Consider the following 24,123-nt stretch of genomic DNA (forward strand, 5'->3'; position numbering starts at 1 on the left):
GGGACTTGTAGAATATATAGCAATTCTTATAATACGGTAATAAAAATACAAATAACCCAGTGAAATAAATGGGCAAAGGATATGAATAAACATTTTTCCAAAGAAAGTTATACAAATCGGTGCATGAAAAGATGCTCAAATTCATTAGTCATCAGGGAAATGCAAATCAAAACTGCAATGAGGGAATTCCCTGGTGGACCAGTGCTTAGGACTTGGTGCTTTCACTGCCGTGGCCCGGTTCAAGCCCTGGCTGGGGAACTAAGATCCCGCAAGCTGTGCAGTGTGGCCGAAAAAACAAAATAAAACAAAAAAACTGCAATGAGATACCACTTCACACCCACTAGGATAGCTAGAATCAAAAAGTCAAATAACAACAAGTGTTGGCGAGGTGTGGAGAATCTGAAACCTCCATACACTGGTGGGAATGTAAAATGGTGCAATCACTTTTTTTTTTTTGGCTGTGCCGCACAGCACATGGGATCTTAGTTCCCCAACCTGTGGAAGCAGAGCCTTAACCACTGGACCACCAGGGAAGTCCCATCGGTGCAGTCGCTTTGGAAAAAAGTCTGCCAGTTCCTCAGAGTTACCGTATGATCCAGCAATTCTACTCCTAGATATATACCAACCAAGAGAAATGAAAACATGTTCACACAAAAACTTGTATATGAATGTTTGTAGTATTATTCCTAATAGCCAAAAGGTAGAAACAGCTCAAATGTTCATCAACTGATGAATGGATAAACAAAATGTGGTATATCCACAGGATGGGATATTCTTCAGCCATAAAAAGGAACGAAGTACTGACACAGGCTACAACTTGGATGAACCCTGAAAACATTATTCTAACTGAAAGAAGCCAGACCCAAAAGTCCACATACATGATTCCATTCCTATGAAAGTCTGGAATAGGAAAATCTAGAGACAGAGAGTAGATTGGTGGCTGGGTAGGGCTGGGTGTTAGGAGGGTGACCAATAAAGGAGATGGGATTTCTTTCTGTGGTAAAGAAAATGTTCTAAAATTGACCATGGTGATGTTTGCACACATCTGTGAATATATTAAAAGCTACTGAACTGTACGCTTTAAATGGGTGAACTGTATGGTATATGAATTATATCCCAACAAAGCTGTTCAGAGTCCCTGTCTTCCTCGGTCCCCTCTTCCCATTCTCTAGAGGTTATACCACAGCTAACCAGTTCCCAGGTCATTTGTTTGATATCTTTTCTAGGCATGGATGGCATGCATAGCATATATTTGTCCAAACATGCTGACTGCAGTTTTTAGTCACTATCTTGAACCATTTATTTGTCTCACCATCTTTAATGACGAAATAATATTCTACTGTACTTCTCCCTACTAACGTACACTCAGCTTGCTCAGGTTTCGCTGTTAGAAAAGAATGCAAGGAACATTTCTGCATAGATACTTTTGCATTCTTGTTGCAGGGATATGTATTAAAAGAATGTTTATAGGTAAATTTATTAATAGATTTTTTTTTTCATAGCACCACCAGTACCAAGTGAAAAAAATGGCATAACTTAGATCTACTGTTGGTTAATGTAGTTGAACTAACTGTAAATGCTTTCTGCTACAGTCCACCTTCCCACAGAAAGGACAGCTTGTTTAGACCCTGTGAGCAACTCACTCTCTTTCCCAGGCCTGGGCCTTCTGGAGCTTCTCTGTATCGTTACGGTAATTATTGACAGGAAAGGTAATCACAAGGGCTGTGGCGTTATTGTAGTTTTCATCTAGAAAGGAAAAAGGTGACATCAAAAAGCAGATTACAAGCGTGCAGAAAACTAGATCAATACGAGGGGAAAATCACAAGCCAGTTAGGTGCCTGGTTTCTCATGGGGCTGAAGCCTACACACACCTGAGCTCGAGGAACACAACAGGAGATCTGGTGCCTGTGTAGTTCAGCTAGTGAAGAAAAAGGACCCTCGTGTGGAAGTAGGCACAGTTGTCATTCATATCATCATTACTACACGGCACGTGCATGGTGACAATTTCAAACAGAGCGGAAAGGTGTTCAGGGAAAAGCCTCTCTCCTCCCTCAGTCCCCGTCTGTGTCTCAGCTCTCCTCCCCACACCATGGCACTGTGACTCCTTCCAGCCACGGTCCACGTGCATAAGCACAGTCTCCCCTTCCCTCCTTGTTTACACAAGCAGTGACACACTCTTCTGCAAATGCTGCTTTTAAAGGCATATCCTGAGAATGCTCTGTTTTAGTACACAGAGAGTGTCCTTATTCTTTTCTCTGCTGTATGATATTTCCTAGTATAATTTAACCAATCTCCAGTTGATGGCTATCTTTGCAAATCTTTTTGGTATTATATACAGAATTACTACAAAGAATAACCTGATATTTCCAATATGTACAATGTAATTCGTAGAATCAATTCTTGTAAGTACAATCACAGAATCAAAAAATATGTGCATTTCTAATTTTGATAGATGCCCCCAACTGCCCTCCAAAGAGGCCTCCTGTTTTTCATTTCTTTCTTCAACAAAATATTTACTGAGACCTACTTTGTGCCAGACATTATCTTAGAGACTATGGATACATCAGTGAGCAAAGGAGATAAAAATCTCGGTCTTCCTGGAGCTTATATTCCAGTAACCATTTATACCTCCACCAACAATGTGGTTTCCCCACATTCATCCACAAAAGATTTTATCAAACACTTAGATCTTTGCTAATCTCTTATGTAAAAGATTGAAGTGAGAGGCATTTCACTAATTTGGAGTGAGGTTCAGCATTTTCCCCATATAACTGAAAGCCACCTGCATTTCTTCCTTTGTTAACACTCATATGGCTTCTGCCCACTTTTCTTTTGGGTGGCTGACCTTCTCTCTTTTCCCCAAGAGCTCTCCACATATTAAGGAAATGCTGTCTGTTATGTACACTAACTTTTTTTTCCCTCCAGTTTGCTGTTTGTTTTTTAAACTTTGTTTGTTCTCTACACAGGAGTTTTAAATTCTCACGCAGTCAAATTCATCAGTGTTTCCTTCTGTGGCTTCTGCATTGTGTGTCCTGCTTAGGAATGCCTTCTCCATTTAAAAATTATTTTAAAAAATTCACCCTGCATTCTCTCCTAGTACTTTAGTAGTTTCACTTCTTATATTGTAGTCTTGGTTCCACTGGAATTTACTCTGGTGGAGGGAATAAGGTAGAGAACAAATTTAATTTTGACGGCTGTGGCTACCCAGCTGGTGACACCATCTTTTCCCCACTGATTACAAACCACACGGTGTTACATAAGGCAGAGTAAAATTTACAGCTCACAACTTCTCCCTTCCCACTGGATGAGGAGAACATCTGGCTTCTTCTTTAGGCTGGAGAAAAACTGTTAGGCTGCCTGTAATGAGGCTTCAGATGCCAAAGCTGTCACATGATTCACTACCCCATCACACCTAATAGAATCTGCTCCAAGGTGCTGCAGGAACCAGCAAAGAGCAAACCAACCGCCTCTCCCACTATAAAAGTGTTTGAGTTCTTAGCCAACTGGTTTAGAAGGAAAAAAATCTATCCACTTTGTTTCTTTTCCCCCGTCTCACATATTATCTCTCCCCCATTACAGATGTTCTTAACCAGAGGGCTACAGACTCCACAGGGGCTCTCTCAACGAGTTTCAAGGGTTCCATGAACTCCCTGAAACTGAGCAACGTATTACGTGGATGTACACAATGGCATTACTCTGGGAAAACGTCCTTAGCTGTCGACAGCTTTCCCAAGAGTAACCTAAAAATGGCTAACACCACTTCCTTCAAATGCACAATAAAACCCAAAGCCGAAGGAGATACTATATTTGGGACCCAATATACTGGGTAAATGATAAGAGTGCTCGATTGATGAAATCTTCGTAATTACCACTTGACTGTTAATGACAGAACCAAGACTCCTTTATCTAGCAGGAAGAGTAGAAGCTTCTCTCACCATCGTAGCCTCCTAACACAAGCCACGGGAACACTGGTCCACCAAAGGTCCCCAGGCAAGGATCGTGGAGCAAACTGGTGTCATTCAGGGAGGCGGGGGCCCTGCCAAGAATGCAGAAAACACCGCCCAATTAGAACAACCTTAAGACGCCACAGAGACCGAAACGTTTACGCAGCAGTCATGAGGCGGATTAGGAATGTGGGCCTGAGGTTGGTTCCTTGGATGAATAATAACAGTTCAGTAGTTGCTTGTGGGAGCTCAGCATCACTGAGAGGCAGGCACATACAGTGCAATGTGGTTGATGTCACCTGGTACACAGGAGGGGGCCGCTAATACGTGGGGAAAACCGCCACCATGAAGAAAAGAGCTGTACAGGCCAGGTCTCTAAGGCTGAGGGGGGATTCACCTGGGAGGGAAGAAGTGAGGGCTTCCACACACCACACTGGGGGGAAGAGAAGAAAGAGCGTGAGGACAGGTACAGGAAAGGATAGAGTGGACGGCGGCCTGAAGGACCACAGGAAGTCCTGGGTCTAGAGCATGGGGTACCCATGAAGGGGGGCCTCCCAGGCAGGGGGTGGGGCTAGGAAGGAAGAGGGAAGCAGTGGAAAAAAGGGGTAGGCGCCATGCTAAGCAGTTTGGATTTTTATCCTGTAGACACTAGGGAACGATCAGATTTGGGGAAAAGGGAGGTCATGAGCTGTTTGACAAAGATAACGCGGGTGGCAAAGCGGAAGGAGGTCTGGAAGTAGGAAAGAAAGAAGCAGGGAGACCAGGCCAGGGACGCCAGCAGTGCAGGAGAGACAGACAACCGGTGACAGGGAACCAGCATTTCAGCACAGAAGTCAGGCGGACGCTGGGCACACATGAAGGTCCTCGTATATAATGTGAACCACCGCCCTTCAGCGCCGAGGGACAAGGGACGGGCTCAGGTCCTGGGATCAGGTCACTGCTGGGGGCGAACGGCAGGGCTGCAGGGCTGCATAGAAGCTGAGCCCTGTCAACCCACACATGTGGGGCTCTGCTGCCACACTGCGGGCTTGAGGGCTCATGCTGAGGTTAAAACCCACACAAGCTACGTGAGGAAGAGTCCAGGCAGCCCGTAAGGGTAGGCGTTGATGCCATCATGTGATGCGGGGGAAGCAGGAGGTCTGTGCTTGGTTCTGGGCTAGCCGGGCTCCTGCAGGGCCTGCGTGCCCCCAGGCGGAACAGCCCAGGGAAAGGTGGAGGGTGAGGAGGGAGTTGAGAGCTGGGGACGCACAAGCGGAACCACAGACAACACACACCTCTGCCGCGCAGGAGAGGAGGTGCTCACGGTGGTGTTTCCACACCTGTGTGAACCACGCTCCCCTCAGGCAAAACACCCATCTCATGTGTCTCCCCTGTGGCCAAAATTCTGTTGATATTTTATTTTGTAAAACAAACAGAGAGAAAATAACTTTTTTCTTTAAACATTAAAGTTAAATAATACTGAACCTTTCTTTCCAATTGCCAGTGGCCACCCTGTACCACCTGTCCTTCGGAGAACACTGCTTCGGGTACACGGGCTACACTTATTGTTTCACGGGCTTGTGTTTATAGATGTGACATCCTGAAGAGAGTAAACACAGCCCAACCATCTAGAGTCAGTCATATTCCAGTAACAAAAAGAGACGGAACCTAAGGTCACCAAACCAGGCCAGAAGCTAGAGCAGTTGGCTGTCAAGATATGGTTAACTGAGCAGCACGTTCACAGGTGACAAGGAATAATTTCTCTGCTTCCATAATGAAGAAACAGCCAGGGCTTCCCTGGTGGCGCAGTGGTTGAGAGTCCGCCTGCCGATGCAGGGGACACGGGTTCGTGCCCCGGTCTGGGAAGATCCCACATGCCGCGGAGCGGCTGGGCCCGTGAGCCATGGCCTCTGAGCCTGCGCGTCCGGAGCCTGTGCTCCACAACGGGAGAGGCCACAGCGGTGAGAGGCCCGCATACCGCAAAAAAATAAAAAAGAAACAGCCACAGTGGTGGTCTGATTGGCTGAACAACTGTCTCTGGGCCAGATCAGGCCAAGGTACATGGATGGCATCCAGAGACGGCAGACGCAAGCCGCAAGCCGCTCCTCCTGCCGCGGGACAGGCCTAAAGATCACCTCACAGGTCACCAAGCACGGCTCCTCTGTGTCTCATTCAAACCATACACGCACCCTGCCCAGCCAGTCGAGCCTCCGAGGCGAAGCAGCTTCAGTGCCCTCCGATCTAACTGCACCCTACTCCAGCCCCCACTCCTCGAGGGGATGCTGCACATTTTAGAAACTCAGTATCATGAAATAAATTTATACTTGAAAGACAAGAAAAAGCACTACAGGCTTCTATTTTTGCACTATTTAACCAGCTCAGGAATGCCTGGGGCGGTGCAACTATGTGTTATCAATCCAGGCGGGAGTCAGGGGCTGAGCGGTACCTGCCGTTCCTCAATGACACACCACGAATGCCTCACCCCAGGGCCTTTGCACCTGCTGCCCGTCTACACGGAACACTCCCCCCACCCCCCCACCCCAACTCTCCCAGGCCTCCGTCTTCCCTTCTGCTGACCAGGTCTCTGCTGCACCGAGAGCAGCATGCCCCCTGCACTCCCTGCCCTCGCCCAGCTTCCTTTCCCCACTGCATTGCCTCGACCTGGCACCGTCTCAACCCGGCATCAGGGCCAGCAGCTACTGTTCACCCTCTGCCTCCCTTCATTAGAAGGAAGGCTTTGCCGGGAGGATCCCGCTGTTTATCCCTGCTGGGGCTCCAGTACCTTCAACGGCGTGTGGCCACAGCAGGGGCTCCAATGTTGGAGGAATGAAGGAAGGACTGTCCCCGCCACTTACCGAACGCAGTACAGGAAGTGTGTGTGGTAATCCGCGTACACAAAGAAGTAGTCTCCTACTTTGTGGTCCAGCACGGAATGGCTGTTCTGGAAGTAATTTAACACGCTCATGATGGTGCAGTGCTTGTTATACGGTGAGAGAGGGGCCAAGCAGATGTCCTGGAGTGTCACAGTCTCATTGTTGTAAGATGCAGTAATGTTCTCGATGGCTGTTTGTAAGTCAAGAACCTGAAGGATGATTTTTAAAATAAACAAACCCAGAAATGTATCAGTTTTCCCTCAGAGGCTGACTAACCGTTATCGCCTGGAGGAGTCAGAAGGTAAAGAGGGTTTGGCGAAAATCCTTCCTGAGACAGGGAAGGCTGAGACACATGACGGTTTAAAAAAAAAAAAAAAAAAAATTTTTTTTTTTTTAAAACATATTTTTGGTGACTTCCCTGGCGGTCCAGTGGATAAGACTTCACCTTCCAATGCAGGGGGTGAGGGTTCAATCCCTGGTTGGGGAGCTAAGATCCCACATGCCTCGCAGTCAAAAAACCAAAACATAAAACAGAAGCAATACTGTAACAAATTCAATAAAGACTTTAAAAATGGTCCACGTCAAAAAAAAAAATCTTAAAAAGAAAACAAACATATTTTTGCTGAGGAACAGCAAACTGGGATGGAGACCCCACCAACAGGCACCCAGAGAGAGGAGGGGGCACCACGACAGGTCAGATCCCAGTGCAGGACACACGAACATCTGCCCTCCCACCCTTCTCCACAGGGACCCACGAGGCCACAGAGGGCAGCCTGGGGTCATCTGTCTGATCTTCCTGACACTCCCTCCCCTCACCAACAAATACCACCTTCCTCCATACTATGGTTATTTATGTATATTCTCGTACTTTCTAATAGAGAATATATTCCAGGAGGTAAATGACAACATTTGCACCTTTTGCAACAAGCTAGGAAAAAGCAACAGACAGTCATTGGGTGGAAAAAAGATCCTACTAAAGTCTTGAGAATATTTTGATGTTTTTTCAAGCCATCAAGACTTTCTGTAGGGCAACAGCAATGTTTAAAGGAAAAACCATGCAACTGTGCAACTGTTCATTAAAAAATAAGTGGATGCAGTTTAGTTACAGATAAGTGTCATAAGGGAGAATGGGCAGGTTTAAAAGCCTTTGTAAGAGCACGGGATGGATCTCGTTCCAAATGCACCTCCCACCAAATGCAGGCAGGGAGCCCACATTCAGGCAACACTAAGTTCATTCCTGCAGGCGGATCAGCAGTGATCCAGCAGCTCCTTCCTAGGTCCCCAGGACAGCGTAAGAGGCTTTATCCCTTTGGGTCCTGGTGTATTACTTTTTAATTATCACGGGAAAAAAATCCATAAGTTCCTAGGTGAATTATAAATACATTCTGTTTCAAAAGAGAAATGCTCATCTCAATTTCAAGCAAGACCATCTGTATGAAAGAAATACCAAAGCGGTCTACAGTAAATTTTTCATTAAATTCAACAGCTATCACTTTTTTGAAAAGTAAGTGAAAAGCGCCTTTACCTTTATCATTAAGGTTCACAAGATAAACCACCACACTCAGCCCCAAACCCACATCAAGTAAACTGGTCAAAAGCTGACAAAGTGCCGCATCCCCCGGAATTGATTTCTGCAAAGAGCAGATTACCTGGTGCAAGATGTCTATGGCAAGTGGAGGCCCAAAGGGCACGTCGGCTCCAGAGGGGTAGGGATGGTACATGTGCGGCTGGGTGAGGGGGGCTTGGATGATGAGCTGCTCGGTGCGGAAGAAAGGTCCGAAGTGTGTGTCGAAGTACTCCTTCTCCCGGCGCGCCTGGCTGCCGGGCGCAGACCAGAGGTCCACCGGGTCTGTCGTGACCTGCACAAACACCAGGCCCGAAGAACAGGCGGCGATGAAGGCCACGGAGAAGAAAACGATGCAGCCGGGGTGTTGGACGCAGAACAAGCCCCACCGTGTGAAGAGCCGCTGTAGACGGGTTTCGAAGGCGGCACCCAGAGAGTCACAGCAGGACGGCCCCCCTGGAAGAGCGGGATAGGAAGAGAGGGTGGAGGTTAAGAGCCAAGCCATTCCTGAAAGTCGGAACGGGGAGAGCATCAGTTACCACTGCCCATAACGGGACTAGCGCCCACACAGGACACACCGGGACGTGCACAGGACGATCCCCTGCCCGCCCCCCACCAGCTACTTGTCTGCTCTGGAAGCGGCCCTGCTCACCTGCCCACACCTATCCCCACCCCTAGAGGAACGGTGCTCACACACAAGCCTCGGAAAAGCAAAGTGCTCTCAGCACTCTGTCCAGAGCAGTTCCCTCCAACCTTTCCTGCTACCCCGGCTCTCAGCCCGCCACGCTGGCGCCTCCACAGCTCTCATCCCAGGCCAGGATCATTCTACTGCTATTATTAACTGCGTGGTTCTGATCTGCCACCCTGACCAGGTTGTTAGTGCCACAAAGGCAAGGACCCTGTCTCCATCACAGCCATGTCCTCGGCACGAGCTCAGGGCCTCTCCTGGAACAGGCATATAAACGTTTGTTGAGGAAATGAACACTCTCGTGCCAAAATGGTCCCAACCCTTTTAGTTAAGTACCAACGTGCCTACCTTTGTCACTGGCATTTACAGAGAAAGCAATATTGCCATCAATGGGGGTGTACTCGGAGACAAAATACCGTTTTCTGGAAAATAAAAGCATGCAAGTCGTGTTCGTGGACCTCGGCACAGTGAGGCTGTTCTTCTGACATTCCCACACGAGCTTTCCCATTGAAAGCTCACTTCCTCATCCTGTTTGCTTCCTCCCTAATTGGTGCCTGCCTTCCCTTAAGTTCTCTTGCTCTGGGTCTCTCTGCTCATCAGTCTCAGGGGAGAATTTATGAGGGTATCAAAAAAAAATTAATAAAGGATAATTTCACCTTGTAGCCCTCATTTACATTTAAAAGTTTTAGGTTCTTTAAAAACACAGTAAACACTATATTGCAGGAGCAATGAGCACATCTAGTGCCTAGATCTTGGTTTCTAAACACCACTCTCCAATGAAAGGAACCAGGACTCCTTGCAGAAGAGGATGCTTCTAGGGCTGGAGCAGGGAAAATAAGAGAACATCTTGTGATTCCAGAAAATAAGAACAAGCTTGAGAATTGGGGTGGGGGTGGGGCATGCTTAGAAAAGCATAGGAGCCACCAGAAGATGCTCCCAGTGGTTGAAACTGGGAAAATTTGAGCAATAAGATAAATGATGATACTGAACAGAGACCACAGAATTTTCTTTAAAAGTCCATGATGTAAACGTAACTGAATAAATAAATAAGTAGAGGAGAAAGGATAACTCTGTACAGAGTAAGCCCAGTTAGTACACGGAGAAGGAACGAGGGAAATACAAAGGCACCAGCAGGCAAACACCACAGGAAATAAGTGTTGAAGACAAGATCCACGGATGGATGCTAAAATCAGTGGGCGACAGTTTGAGGAGAAACAAGGTATTAACATAGTCTCAACATACCTCCTCTATGATATTTATCAACTCCAAAGGGAGAAATAGTAACTTCACCATTACTGTAGTAGAGAAACCCAGCCACCTTCTTAACGATCGAGGCTAACCTCACCAGTGATGAAACATACTGACATCATAAGCCCTTGATATGATACATTGAGAAAGACACGTCACTTCTGTGATATTGTCAAAAACACCTAACCTCAACCTAATCACAAGAAAATATCAGATAAAGCCAAACTGGGGCACATTTTACAAAATAACTGACCAGCACTCATCAAAAGTGTCAAGGCCATAAGAGAAAAGGAAAGATGAGAAACTGTCACAGATTGGAGGAGATGAATAAAACAAAAAGTGAACGTGACATGGGATCCTGAAACAGAAAAAGGGTGTTAGAGAAAAAACTGGTGAAACTTGAAAAAAGACTGTGGTTTAGCCAACAACAGTATACCAATGTTGTTTTCATGGTTTTGATTAAATTATATTCCATGGGTGATGTGCGTTGTAACACTAGAGGAAGCCGGTAGAGGATATAAATAAACTCTACTATTTTTGTACCCTTTTGGTGAGTCTAAAATTATTTCAGAATAAAAAGTTAAAAAAAAATGTGCTGTCCTAACTCAAGACGCAGATGTCTAAAAGGTACAGTATCGCATCTGAAAGGATTTGAATCAGATTTGGCTCATGAGACTCTGTGTTAAAGAACGGCTGCTTTAAACCACATGCCATTTTGAATAAATCAATGAAACTGACTTCCAATGTTTCAACGGCTAAATAGGCTTTTGATTATTGACTAGTTGCAGGGCATAAGCAATTCATGGAATGCTATTCATGCAGATATTCGTTTCCTATTCTAATGAACCAAAGTCTACCGAGCGAAAGCTAGAAGTGCCACTTGGGTAATTTTGCTCTTCTTGTCCTGGAGGAAAAACAAAACGGATTACCTGTAGCACCACATGGCAAAGAATGCACCAAAGAACACGAGCAGGAATGCCATGTAGGTGCTCCACATGATGACGTACATGGCGTCCAGACCCAGGATTCTCCAGGGAACAGGAGGGGCGGGGGGCTGGGGCTTGGGCCCACAGACGATCGAGCAGTCCTGGCAGCTGCAGGGCCCCGTGACCTCATCCACGGACTCGTCACAGCCCTTGGTGGCATTGTTCATGGGTTCCATCTCATGGGCTGGAAGATCTGTGGGAAGGATTGTGTTGAGTGAGAATCTCCATTACAAAAAAAGCAAACACTACAAGGCTTGTGTTAAATTATATTTAAACCCAATGATAAGCACACTGAAAGTAACACAAATGGAAGAATAAAAAGGACTGGAGGTTTCTGGGTGATCAAGTTATGTTTTGCTGCTTAGTCCTGTAAAATTTTAAGTTAACCTCAATAACTCTGGGCATAGGGTTTGTCACCGAGATCCAAGTCCACCACATTCCACGGTAAACCTCCAATCAAGTTTTATCTCCACTGAGGAGCTAGTCTAATGCTATGGCAGAGCTTTTGAAAAAACTTTTTTTAATAAACAGCTTATTCGTTCAATTCTGTAGCAACATCTGAAGGCAATTCTTCTATCTCCACTCCCATGCCCAGCCCCTAACCAACCAGGGGCAGGATAAATGCTCTAGTTACCTCTCTCGCTGGAGGAAACTCTAGGACCTAGTGATCTGAATTTATCTTCCTACTGCAGGTTAAGGTTCCTGGGCTTTAAAAAAATCCTAAGTACAACACACCAAACGTGGAGGTCTTCATCCCCACCTGAAAAGATGGGCGTGATGGTGAAAGGCGCCTGGCCGTTGTCCTTGTTGAACATGTACTCAATCCAGTTGGTGGCGTTGCAGGCTTCGGCCTCCTTCCCGCACAGCAGCCCCAGGGCTTTCTCGTTACTCGAGGGGGCCTCCACGTCCCTGCAGGCATTGTACATGGCTGGCAGGGGAGGAAGGGAAAAGACTGAAGCCGAGCGGCTTTAATTCACCAGATGAGATCTTACCGGAGGCCTCTCACGTGTGACCTTGGAAATCCAGACACACTGCAAGCAGGAGCCTCGGGCTGGGGCTCGGGACAGTAAACACTAAGGGCGGGCGGGAACGGAGGTCACCTCTGAAACCAGCTTGTCACCCTACAAGTAACATCAGGCCAGATTCCAAGCAACTTAAAAGTCAAAGACAGGAAAGGCTTACGTCATCGCAGTATCACCCCCAGTGCATGCAACAGCATACTGAAGGCCGAGCAAGGAGAAGCTAAGGACCTCAGTGTCTCTTCAGCCAGCAAAGCTGGTTCCAGGAAACTCTACAGCTGGAGAATGACGGCACTTCCAGGGTAAAAACTGGTTTCAGGACAGACTTCACATGTGAATGACCCCAATACCACTCTCTTTTTGGGTTTTATTTTAGTATGCATAAAGACAACACACGAAATAAGAATGTCAATGACATGTTGCACATAAGGAAGCAGTGGTAATGGGTCCTATCTTAATATTCAATTACCAGTCCCTGCTTGTTAGAAACTTCCCAGGACCTTCTTCCCCCAAACTTTAAGGAGATACTTATAAATTCATTGTGTTTTATCCTCACTCTTGAAAGACAATTTAGCTAGAGCGATAGTAGCTTCTTTAGAACTATGATAATTCCATTGCCCTCAGGCCTCTATCATTGCTGGTTAGAAAATCTCCAATTGTCATTCTTTTGAAGTGATTTCTATCTTTTCTCTACTTGCTTTGAAGTGATTTCTATCTTTTCTCTACTTGATATTTGTCTTTGGAATTTTATAGTTTTCATGAGCTATATTTAGGTATGGATTCCTTTTTTAAACAGCTTTATTGAGATAATTCACATACCATACAATTCACCAATCTAAAGTTAAAATCTAATGGCTTTCAGCATATTCATAGATATGTGCAATCACCACCACAGACAATTTTAAAACACTTTCATCACCTTAAAAAAAGAAACCTGGTATCTTTAACTAATGCTCCCTATCTCCCCATCCCCTCAAGCCCTAAGCAACCATTCATCTACTTTTGTCTCTATAGATTTGCCTATTTTGGACATTGCATATAAATGTAATCATATAATATATAGTCTTTTGACTGGCTTCTACCACTGAGCATGATGTTTTCAAGGTCCATCCATGTTGCAGCATGGATCCATATTTCATTCCTTTTTATGGTCAAATAATATTGCATCGTATGGATGTACCACATTTTGTTTATCTATGTATCAGTTGATGGATATCTTCGTTGTTTACACCTATTATGAACATATGTTTTCATTTCTCTTGTGAGTGGAACTGCTGGGTCATATGGTAACTCTTATGTTTGTTTCAGGAACTGCCAGACTGTTTTCCAAAGTGACTGCACCATTTTACATCCCCACCAGAGTGTATGAAGGTTCTAATTTCTCTACATCCCGGCCAACATTTGTTATCTTTTCGATTCTAGCCACCCTAGTGGGTGTGAAGCGGTACCTCATTGTGGTTTTGATTTGCATTTCCTTGATGACTAATGATCTCAAGCATCTTTTCATGAGCTTATCGACCATTTGTATAACATATTGGAGAAATGTTTACTCAGATCGATTGCCCATTTTTAAATTGGGTTATCTACTAATTGAGTTGTCAGAAGTCTTTGTATATTCTAGATACAAATCCTTTATTAAATACATGATTTGCAAATATTGTTTTCGCCTCTTTTTGATGGTGTTCTTCGAAGCACAAGTTTTTTATTTATTTATTTATTTTTTTTGCGGTACGCGGGCCCCTCACTGTTGTGGCCTCTCCCGTTGCGGAGCACAGGCTCCGGATGCGTAGGCTCAGCGGCCATGGCTCACGGGCCCAGCCGCTCCGCGGCATGTGGGATCCTCCCGGACCGGGGCACGAACCCGTGTCCCCTGCATTGGCAGGCGGACCCTCAACCACTGCGCCACCAGGGAAGCCCAAGTTTTTTATTTTGATGAAGTCCAAGATATCTATTTCTTCCTTTTGTTTGCTCATGTTTTTGCTGTCATATCTAAGAATTCATTGCCAAATCTGAGGTCATGAAGATTTATCTTGATGTTTTGTTTTTTTTAAATTTTTAATCCTGATGTTTTCTTCTAAGAGTTTTCTAGTTTTAGCTCTTACATTTAGGTTTTTGATCCATTTTAAGTTTTTAAATGCAATTTTTAAAGGTCACACTCCATTTAAAGTTACTGCAAAATACTGGCTATATTCCTCACGTTGTACAGTACATCTTTGAGTCTATCTTATACCCAATATTTTGTACCTCCCACTCCCCCAGGTTTATATGCTGCCCCCCCTCGCCACTGGTAACCACATTTGTTCTCTATATCTGAGTCTCCTTCTTTTTGTTATATTCACTAGTTTGTTGTATTTTTTAGATCCCACGTATATAAGTGAGATCATACAGTATTTAATTTTGTCTGTCTGACTTATTTCACTTAGCATAATGCATCCATCCATGTTGCTGCAAACATTTTAAGTTAATTTTTGTATATGGTGTGAGGTAAGGGTACAACTTTGTTCTTTTGCATGTGGCTATCCAGTTGTCCAAGACCACTTGTTGCAGACTATTCTTTCCCCCATTGAATGGTCTTGACACCCTTGTCAAAAATCAGATGACCATAGATGTATGGGATTATTGTCAATTCTGTCTCATTTTTTTGTATGCCTATCCTCATACCAGTACCATACCATCTTGATTTCCACTGGTTGCTTAGTAAATTTTGTAACTGGGAAGTGTGATTCCTCCTATTTTGTTCTTCTTTTTTAGGATTGTTTTGGCTATTCTGGGTCCCCTGTAATTTCACGTGAATTTAAAAATCAGCCTGTCCATTTCTACAAAGAAGTCAGTTGGGATTCTGATAGGGATTGCACTGGCTCTGTAGATCAATTTGGGGAGTACTGCCATCTTATAACAATATTAAGTCTTTGATCCATGAACACGAGATGCCTTTCCATTTATAAAGATCCTCTTTAATTTCTTTTAATAATGTTCTTTAGCTTTTAGAATATGTTTCACACTTTTTTTGTTACATTTATTCCTAAGTATTTTATTCTTTTTTTTTTTTTGCGGTACGCAGGCCTCTCACTGTTGTGGCCTCTCCCGTTGCGGAGCACAGGCTCCAGACGCACAGGCTCAGCGGCCATGGCTCACAGGCCCAGTCGCTCCGCGGCACGTGAGATCCTCCCGGACCGGGGCACGAACCCATGTCCCCTGCATCGGCAGGCAGACTCTCAACCACTGCGCCACCAGGGAAGTCCATTTTATTCTTTTTGATACTACTGTAAATGGAATTTTTTTTTAAATTTCACTTTCAGATTGTCCATTCCAAGTGAATAGAAATACAACTGATTTATATATATATTCTCTCTTTTTTTTTTTTGGCCACGCCATGTAGTATGTGGGATCTTAGTTCTGCGACCAGGGATGAAACCCACGCCCCTTGCAGTATAAACAAGGACTCTTAACCACTGGAGTGCCAGGTAAGCCCCTATTCTATTTCTTCTTAATTTATCTGGTTTGAGGATTCATTTTCTTTTCATAAGCCTGAAGATTCATCTCTCATCCATTTTGGAAAATCCCCAGCCATTATCCTTTTACTTACTGTCTCTCCCCAGCTCTCTTACCCCCATATGTCACTTTTAATGATTTCCAGAACTTTATATCTCTATGCTGTTTTCTGAGTAATTCCCTCATATCTTCCAGCTAACCATTTGGTTTTCAGGTTTTAATTTATCAAATATTTCAAGGATACGGAAAATATGCAGAATATGATTCTCATGTACTTGCCACCCACCTCTACCGATCTTACTATTTTACAACATTTGCCTCAACATTAACAAAAACACATTATACATATAGCTGAAGCTCCCTCACTATCCCTTCCTATGGGCATCCACCCTTCCCTAAGGTAATCACAATCCTGAGTTTGATGTTTATTTTTCCCAGGCACGTTTGTGTACTTTTATGATATATTGTATCCATAAATATGTAGTACTGTTTAGTATAAACATACTATATATGTTCTGTTACTTTCAGTCAGTATTTTTAAGTGTCATTCACGTGACTGACACAATCCTAATTCATCCATTTTAACATAACAGACTATGACTATGCTCCAGTATACTGATCTGTTCTCCTCTTAATTAGCCCTTAGTGTCTGCTATTCATGTATCTTCTTTGGTAAGGTGTCTGTTCAGGTCTCTTGCCCACTTTTCGATCAGGTCGTTCACTTCCTTATTGTTGAGTTTTAAGAATTCTTCATATATTTTGGGTAACCGTCCTTTATGAGATTATGTCTTTTGTAAATATTTTCTCCCTGTCTGTGCTTGTCTTCTCATTCTCTTGATGTCTCCAATTTTTCATGATCACAGAAATGCTACAATGAACGTTTTTATATGGTTCTCCCTCCTTACATGCATTAAGAGTTTCTCTAAGGCAGGCACCTCTAAGTGGAATTTCTGCGGTGAGGGTTTATTTATCTTCAAGTTTACCAGGTATTGCAAAACTATTTTTCAAATGGTTTTCAAACACTCACACCAAGTTACAGTTACCAGTGGAGTAGTATATTAGCATTCCTCTGCCTCTACATCCTCACCAATATTTCGAGTTGACCAGTTTTTAAATCTGTGCCAATCTGATACATGAAATGGTAGCTCACTGTTTTAATCTGCATTTCACTGACTGCTACAGATGCTAATTATCTGTATTTATAAATCCTTTCACTTCTGGTTTCTGCTTTTCCTCTCTTGTCTAGAATCCTTTCTTACCTTAAAGTCATAAAGACTTTCTATATTTACTCCTAAAAATTTCCAAGATTAGGATTTTTACTTTGTTAATCAAAAATAAAAATTAGATGAATAATTAATTTCTCACTCCATTTATCAACTAGCCCACTCTTTCCCTTAATGATTTGTAACAACACACCGGTATCAACTGTCCACATGGATGGTTCTGTTTCTACACAGAATGATCTCTCTTCATCCTGTCAGGCTGTCTTTTACGTCACATCTTTTGGTAGATTTATTCCTAGGTACCCTACTTTTTGTTGCTTTTGTGAATGGGATCTTTTCTCTAGTAAGTTTTTTTGTTACGTTTTTAACTGATCATTATAATTAAACTTATATGTTGCTCTTATAGTCAACAACTTTGATGAATTATTTTCTTATTTTATTTATTGTTTTTGGGCACATTCTTTATTCAGCTGCATCTAATCTTTTAATCTACTTAAATGACAATTCCTTTTTTTTTTTAAATTTTTGGCTGCATTGGGTCATCGTTGCAGCATACGGGCTTTTCTCTAGTTGTGGTGAGTGGGGGCTACTCTTCGTTGCAGTGTGTGGGCTTCTCATTGCAATGGCTTCTCTTGTTGCGGAGCACAGGCTCTAGGCACACAGGCTCAGTAGTTGTGGTGCACAGCTCTAGAGCGCAGGCCCAGTAGTTGTGGTGCATGGGCTGAGTTGCTCCGTGGCATGAGGGATCTTCCCAGACCAGGGCTCGAACCTGTGTCCCCTGCATTGGCAGGCAGATTCTTAACCACTGCCTGCCTGTTATATATCTTAACCACTGTGCCACCAGGGAAGCCCTATAGTTCTATTTCTAATCTGTTCATTCTTTTTCTTTAGTGTCCTATTCTTGTAGAATTCTTTCATTTCAGTCATTTTCAACAAACATGACATGGTCTTTTTCAGATTGTTCTATGATTTCTAGTTGCTGGGGTACCCTTTCTCCTATTTGCTACACCTGCTTACTTTCTCTTCTCGTGATCTGTTTCTTCAAGGTCAAAAATCTCTCCTCTGCCAACTAGTTCTACCTTCCACCCCATCTCCTCAGTCTTGCAGTAATTCATGAAGTTATGCCTTTCATGTCCACTAGAACCAAAGTTCCAATGGTTTCTAAAATGTATAGAAATGAGCTTGCACATACTAAAAATTTCCATGTGGGAACTTATGCTTAGGAAGGAGTTAAAGCAAATACTTTAAGGAGATTGTATAAAAGGTTGTAGCTCAAGTCCCAGGATACAAGCAAAGCAACAACTCACATTTCAAGGCCAATGGAACTAAAAACTGTCATTTTCACAGAGTTGACAGGACAACAAAAAGGGACAATTTGATCCACTGTCCTGATACCAAATATAAAAGAGGAATAATTTAAAAGTTTACTTACCATTGGCAAAACTCTCTCCAACATAGTATTGTAATTCTTTTACGTTTGTTTTTGTCTGGTTTGTAACAGGATCAACATAATCTTCCACTGCTGTAACGTTCAGAAACTGACTTTGTCGAGGGCTACATGTCAGCTCACAAAACAGGTTCATTAGGTTATAAAAACAGGATGGACATCTAAAAGGAAAAATAAACTGCTCTGTATGATTTCACGGATAATAGGGCCAGCAAAAAGATGATTTAAAATAGACAAAGAATGTTTAAAATTTATTGTAAAATGGCAAATGGATTACCATGAGGACATATTAAACCCAGCAATTCCAAACCTAAAACCTCATGTTAAAATAAAGACACCTCTTTAGAAACTGCCCTAATTACTACATTTGTGCTGCCCAGATGTAATTTCAAAAAGAGACAAATGCTCTCTGATTCTGCACTTTATAATTCAGACATGTTTTCTCTGTCTGGAACTTAGAAGGACTTAGAAGCATCATGGTGACAATTCTGATTGAGAAGAAAAAAGGGAAAAAATGAGATTTACACACTAGTTTTCATCTTATAACCTACTGAAGGGCTCTCTTCCGATCCCCAGATAATCCTAGGCTCTCTCTAAACACAAGAGGATTTCCCTGTGACATGAGAAGATAAAGAGAACAGCAGTGGTGTCCTCTGGCTGCATGCATTTCAGAAGCACCTGGGTTTTCGTAAGAACCACAACTGTCTGCTGTCTTCCAGGTTCAAAGTTTAAGCTTCTAATGTTGACCAGTTATGTGGCAGAAGACCTCTCTCTCCTCTTTGGTTCGCCGTCATCTGTAAAAGCTATTGCTTCATCAGACTTGCATTCTTGCAACAAAACCAATCAGGATTGCTCTCTATTCTGAATGCATCCAGACGACCACACGTGACACAGAACAAGGAAGGTGTGGTCCCAGCCTTCAAAGCCTCTGGTCTAGTGAAGGAGCAGACACCCACACTGACTTGCTTTCAGGAGTTCCGTGCTTTACTGTGACAAACAGGAACGACAATTACACCATTCAAACAGAATTCGCTCTTGGGGTGCACAGTCTTCTACTACTTGCCATAAATTACAAACCTCTTTCTATGTTACTCCATTTAATCTGTACAATCATCAGTTTGGACAGCTGCATAGTATTCCATATTAGCATCTCACTGTTTGCTATTACAAATAAAGCTTTGCTAACCTCTGACAACACGGGGGAAACTTGGTTATCTTTTGATGTGTACGCCCATAATACCTCACGGAGAGCAGGTGCTAGATAAATATATTTTGGCTAACTGACAGCTCCAATCTGGCTACAGCAACATCGACTAGGCTTCCTTCCACAAGATAAGCTGGTCTGATTAGAGTCTCAACTTTCTGATCTATTATATTGTTTGCTGTCCTCAGAGAACAATTTACAGATGGTTTTTCACTCTATATTGCTGATTGAAAATCTGAGGAGAAGCTAAGTTTCCGAGTGGACACCGACTTGTGCCCTGTCACCTGCAGTGACACCTGCATAGAGAAGCACATGTCCTTCCCACCCGCCTTTATCAGGGTGCTCAGCATGCTGATCTAAAGACCACCACCAGTTGGTTCTTCTGCACATTCGAGAACTGCTGGGTAAGCTTAGAGAACATGTATTACGAAGCCCTTTTCACTGCCCCGGTCACACAGAACACACTGGATGGCAAACTAATTTTGACAAAACCAGCCGACTCTGCCAAAACAAGCTTTGAGCAGTTACCAAAGGCCGGCTCTATGAGGCCTGGGTCACCATAGGAAGAGAGAACCACGCACAAAGCAGGGGAGGGAGGCAATGCAGAGGACTGCACGGAGGAGGGTCTCAGGTCAGAGAAATGGGCAGGAACCCCTCTCCTCCCCACAGCACGAAGGGGCTCAAGTCTGAAGGGACCCAGACCCCAGTGCAGGTCCCCTTTGGGATGAAGACATCTCAGAGGAAAACCAAGTAGCAACTCTGAATGTAAAGAGAGAACTGAGTCTGATAATTATTACTTTATCAGAAGTTACTGTTTATTTCTGAGAAGTCATAAGATAGCATTCTTAAAACAAGAGCTAACTTTTAAACCTATTTTTCCTGCATGCCTGGCAGTCAACCCACCTGGACAGAAACTGCAGAGGCAGCTGCAGGTTGTCTTTCAGTGTCCGAAGCTGCTGAACATCACAGCAAAGACTGACGTTGCCGAAGAAGAACCCTGGACAGAGTTCCTTTTGGGTGAGAAAGCACGGACATCAGAGGAGCACAGTTAAATAAGGACAAGCATTCCTCAAATATAAGACCATTTTATTCATATCGCCCTTTTTAGGTACACAAGGGTGAGACACCTATATGCAAAGTGCTTGCAGAATTCTTTTAAAAGGCTATCATACTTACTGTTTATAACTAAGGATTCACAAAAGTAGAGGCAGTAGAGGCATTTTAATTTTTTTTTTTCTAATTGGGAAGCTCACTTTCCTCCCTTGACAATCATTTTACCTCTTTTTAGGTTATTTGGTTAAGTTTAACCAGAATGCTATTTACTCTTTCCATCAGTCACTCCAGGGAATGTCAAATGCCTTTAATAATTCTGATGAAAGGAGTAAGTCCAGGTGACCCGCTATCGTGTCAACTGCAGCCTCTAAGACCAGTCTTTCCACCTGGATATTTCCAGTTCTTTTCTAATATCCCTGTGTATCAGGGATGGTGAAAGAGACAACAGGAAACAGATTCCTGGTAGCAGCCAAAGTTCATAGGCTCTTGGTGGAAACCGGAAGAATCACTAAAGTGAACAGAGGACAAGGGAGTCACAGCCACTTAGCAGCCTCGTCCACTCAAGTCCTGAAATCTAGGAACAAAAAGAGTTAACTTTGAGTGTATTTTGAAGAAGCTGCTAAAGCAACATCTGAGGTACCAAGATCAGTCCCTAAGTAGTAACCTGATAATGGGAAACTTTATGAGCAAGGTATAGTAAGCCCCCCAAAATTACGCCTCTGGAGTTATGTTATCTTCTTTGTGCTACAGATAAGAGTTTGGGATGAGAAAAGCCCATTCATTTCATCTCTATCCCCACCCCACGGTAATATTTAAGGTATAATTGCAGAGGATCTCTGATTAGCATTTTGTGTTCCCAACGCCCAAGACAACTAACTCACCTGCACCAGGTCATAGCCGTCCTCTGGCAACGGCTTTGGTAGCCCAGAATATCTGCAATTGTACCTCTTATCTCCAGATGCAATTCCACATTCTCCATACCAAACACAGGACTGTGAAAATACCTACAAAAGTCAACCCAAAACTCGCTTCATTAGGGCCTCAGGGATAACACAAAGTTCAACAGCAAAGGGCACCCACTCAAGCCCCATTCACAGAAGCTTCCAAGGTTACCTGCAAAGCCAAGTAACAGCAAGAGGCACTGGTTAGTTTAACATTTTGACAAATATTAATTAAAATAGACCAAAATGGACTTGTCAAGTCAGTCAGCGAAGGAGGTAACAGAAATTCCTTATTTACATGATTTCTACTTCCTGCTAGATTATTTATTAATAAGAGGAAGCCTTATTCCACATAAGAGTTCCACATAAGAGTCACTAACAATCAGTGTAGAAGAAAGCAAGATAGTATGTGAGTCTGTGATTACTAAGGCTCTATTTTTGCACATCTGTATAAGGAACTGTGTCAGGTCTAAATAATGAAAGATCATTTGCGTATCTGTTAAGGTTAATTAATATCAGCACACCATGAGTAATGTGAAGAAAAGACCGTAAGGAGGAGAAGAATGAATACCTTGTCCTCGAGATTTAAGTAAAAGGCAAGAAATGTGCTCACTTTAAGGAAAATCCCCTCAGAATCTTAAAAACATTAAACCTCTTGTGTAAAGATTTCTCAAGAGCCACTCCTATTCCCCACGTGAGTCACACGGTGGGGTTGGGGGGAGGAGGGCACCATGTGACTCATCCCATCAGCAAGGCCACCGAGCTCCACCAAGCTGGCCAGGGTCACGGCCGGCATGACCCTGCAATCAGCTATCGTGTAGGGAAACAGGGACTGTTGAGAAGCAACCATGGATCCCAAGATACCTGTTGGAAAAGTCATTTTAAAAAAATCGGCATAGAAGCAAGAGAGTGAATTCTCTCCAGGGGCAGTGGCACGTGGGCCGCACACTGCAAGGAGTTAAGCTGGGCTGTGTTGGTCGCCGGCATCAAGACACAAAATCCCACAGCCTTGAAAACATGAAAGGAAAAACAGGCAGGAGGTTGAGGGGTGTTGAGAGGAAATCTAAGGGCCCAAATGACTTGTCTCTGAATTCATTCTTCAGATTTTTTAAAACAGAAATTATGACTTACCCCATCTTGTTTCATTAAAAGTCATATGTTTAGGCCACAAGGAAGGGAAATTATACAAATGAGGAAGCAACAAGCATTTAACAACACCACATCCCAAACCTCTGGCAAGAAGTTGCAAAATTCCACCATTTCTATATAGAAGACTCATAATTATGTCCATAAACCTAGCGAATCTAGAGAAAGTACTGCCCTTTCCAAAACTCTGGGTTTCCCACTAAAAGGTCATTATCCATCTACTGAAGTTTGAAAAGGCAAATAAGCTAAGGAGGGGTGACAACTGCTGATACTGACCCGTAATTTACACACAAGGGACACGTCCCTTGGACTCCCCCTCACAGAATTCTCAACAGACCAACAGGGCAAGCAGGTCCCGGCCAGGGGGCACTCTGGCACGTCACCCACAGGAGTGGCAGGAATCCAGTCATAAAAACGCAACTCTGGCATGACTAACAGGACGGACGGACATCTGGAGTCTAAGTTCCCCCTCCTCAGCACTTAGCACTCTACGGGAAAATAAAGATGACCCAATGCTGTTTGGTCCCTATTTACAAGATCATCCTTTATAATCTACACCATTCGTTTCAAAGCAAAGTTGTTTCCACCCACCAAGTAGAAGAGATGGGGCGGGGCGTGGGGTAGGGAGGAAGGGCTGAGGGTTGAGCTTGAGGGGCGGGAGATCAGGAGTCCTGGGTTCCTCAATAAATGTTGAGCCTGGCTGCACCTGGAGCAGGTAACCTGGCTGAGAAGAGCAGGAGTCTCCCACCTGTGAACTGCACTCAAAACCCCGCTTACGTCACAGTTCTGGTGTGAACACTGAATGCGGGAATAAAGGAGGAAGTGCTTAGGAAACTAGAAAGCACTACCACTCAAACGTAAGGAATTATTCTTAATGTCTTCCAACTGTTTGGGACCTCACCAAAGAGGATCCAAAGACCTGAAGAAAATAAACTGCTCGTGGTTTCTTTGGGGCCAGGAAAAAACTGGGCTTGAGTCACTGCTCTTAGGTTTGCTTTCCCAAGTCACCTACCTAAAGAAGCATGAACCGGCGGGGCCCAAAGGTACTCACAGGCCACTCGCTGTGTGCCAGGCACTGTTTTAACTGTTCTTACATATTAACCCAATGAATCCTTACAACAAATGCACGAGGGAAGTTTTTTTTTTTGGCCACACCGCACGGCATGCGTGATCCTAGTTCCCCGACCAGGGATGGAACCCGTACTCCCTGCAGTGGAAGCGCAGAGTCTTAACCACTGGACCGCCAGGGAAGTCCTGGGAGGTGCTATTATGCCCAATTTACAGATGAGCAAACAGAGGCAGAGAGGCTAAATAAC

At 43.9% G+C, this 24,123-nt stretch overlaps 1 protein-coding gene across 4 annotated transcripts in view; it reads right to left on the reverse strand.

Moving 5' to 3' along the window:
* The window catches only part of NPC1 (NPC intracellular cholesterol transporter 1), a 47,509-nt gene that overhangs the window by 14,972 nt on the left and 8,414 nt on the right, over positions 1-24,123 (reverse strand). For 2 of the 4 annotated variants that reach the window (XM_027127598.1, XM_027127601.1), the window contains exons 2-11: positions 21,602-21,724; positions 20,571-20,677; positions 18,449-18,624; positions 12,043-12,210; positions 11,226-11,475; positions 9,397-9,470; positions 8,446-8,816; positions 6,779-7,005; positions 3,936-4,036; positions 1,644-1,746 (exon numbers count right to left, since the gene is read on the reverse strand). In XM_027127598.1, the coding sequence (XP_026983399.1) occupies positions 1,644-1,746; positions 3,936-4,036; positions 6,779-7,005; positions 8,446-8,816; positions 9,397-9,470; positions 11,226-11,475; positions 12,043-12,210; positions 18,449-18,624; positions 20,571-20,677; positions 21,602-21,724 (1,700 nt within the window). The remainder of the gene's footprint in view (positions 1-1,643; positions 1,747-3,935; positions 4,037-6,778; positions 7,006-8,445; positions 8,817-9,396; positions 9,471-11,225; positions 11,476-12,042; positions 12,211-18,448; positions 18,625-20,570; positions 20,678-21,601; positions 21,725-24,123) is intronic. The other 2 variants (XM_027127599.1, XM_027127600.1) reach the window with 2 other exon arrangements.

The sequence above is a fragment of the Aethalodelphis obliquidens genome, unplaced genomic scaffold, assembly GCF_003676395.1.
Source record: "Aethalodelphis obliquidens isolate GAN/ISIS:26980383/991018 unplaced genomic scaffold, ASM367639v1 scaffold32, whole genome shotgun sequence".
Classification (NCBI taxonomy): Eukaryota; Metazoa; Chordata; class Mammalia; order Artiodactyla; family Delphinidae; genus Aethalodelphis; species Aethalodelphis obliquidens.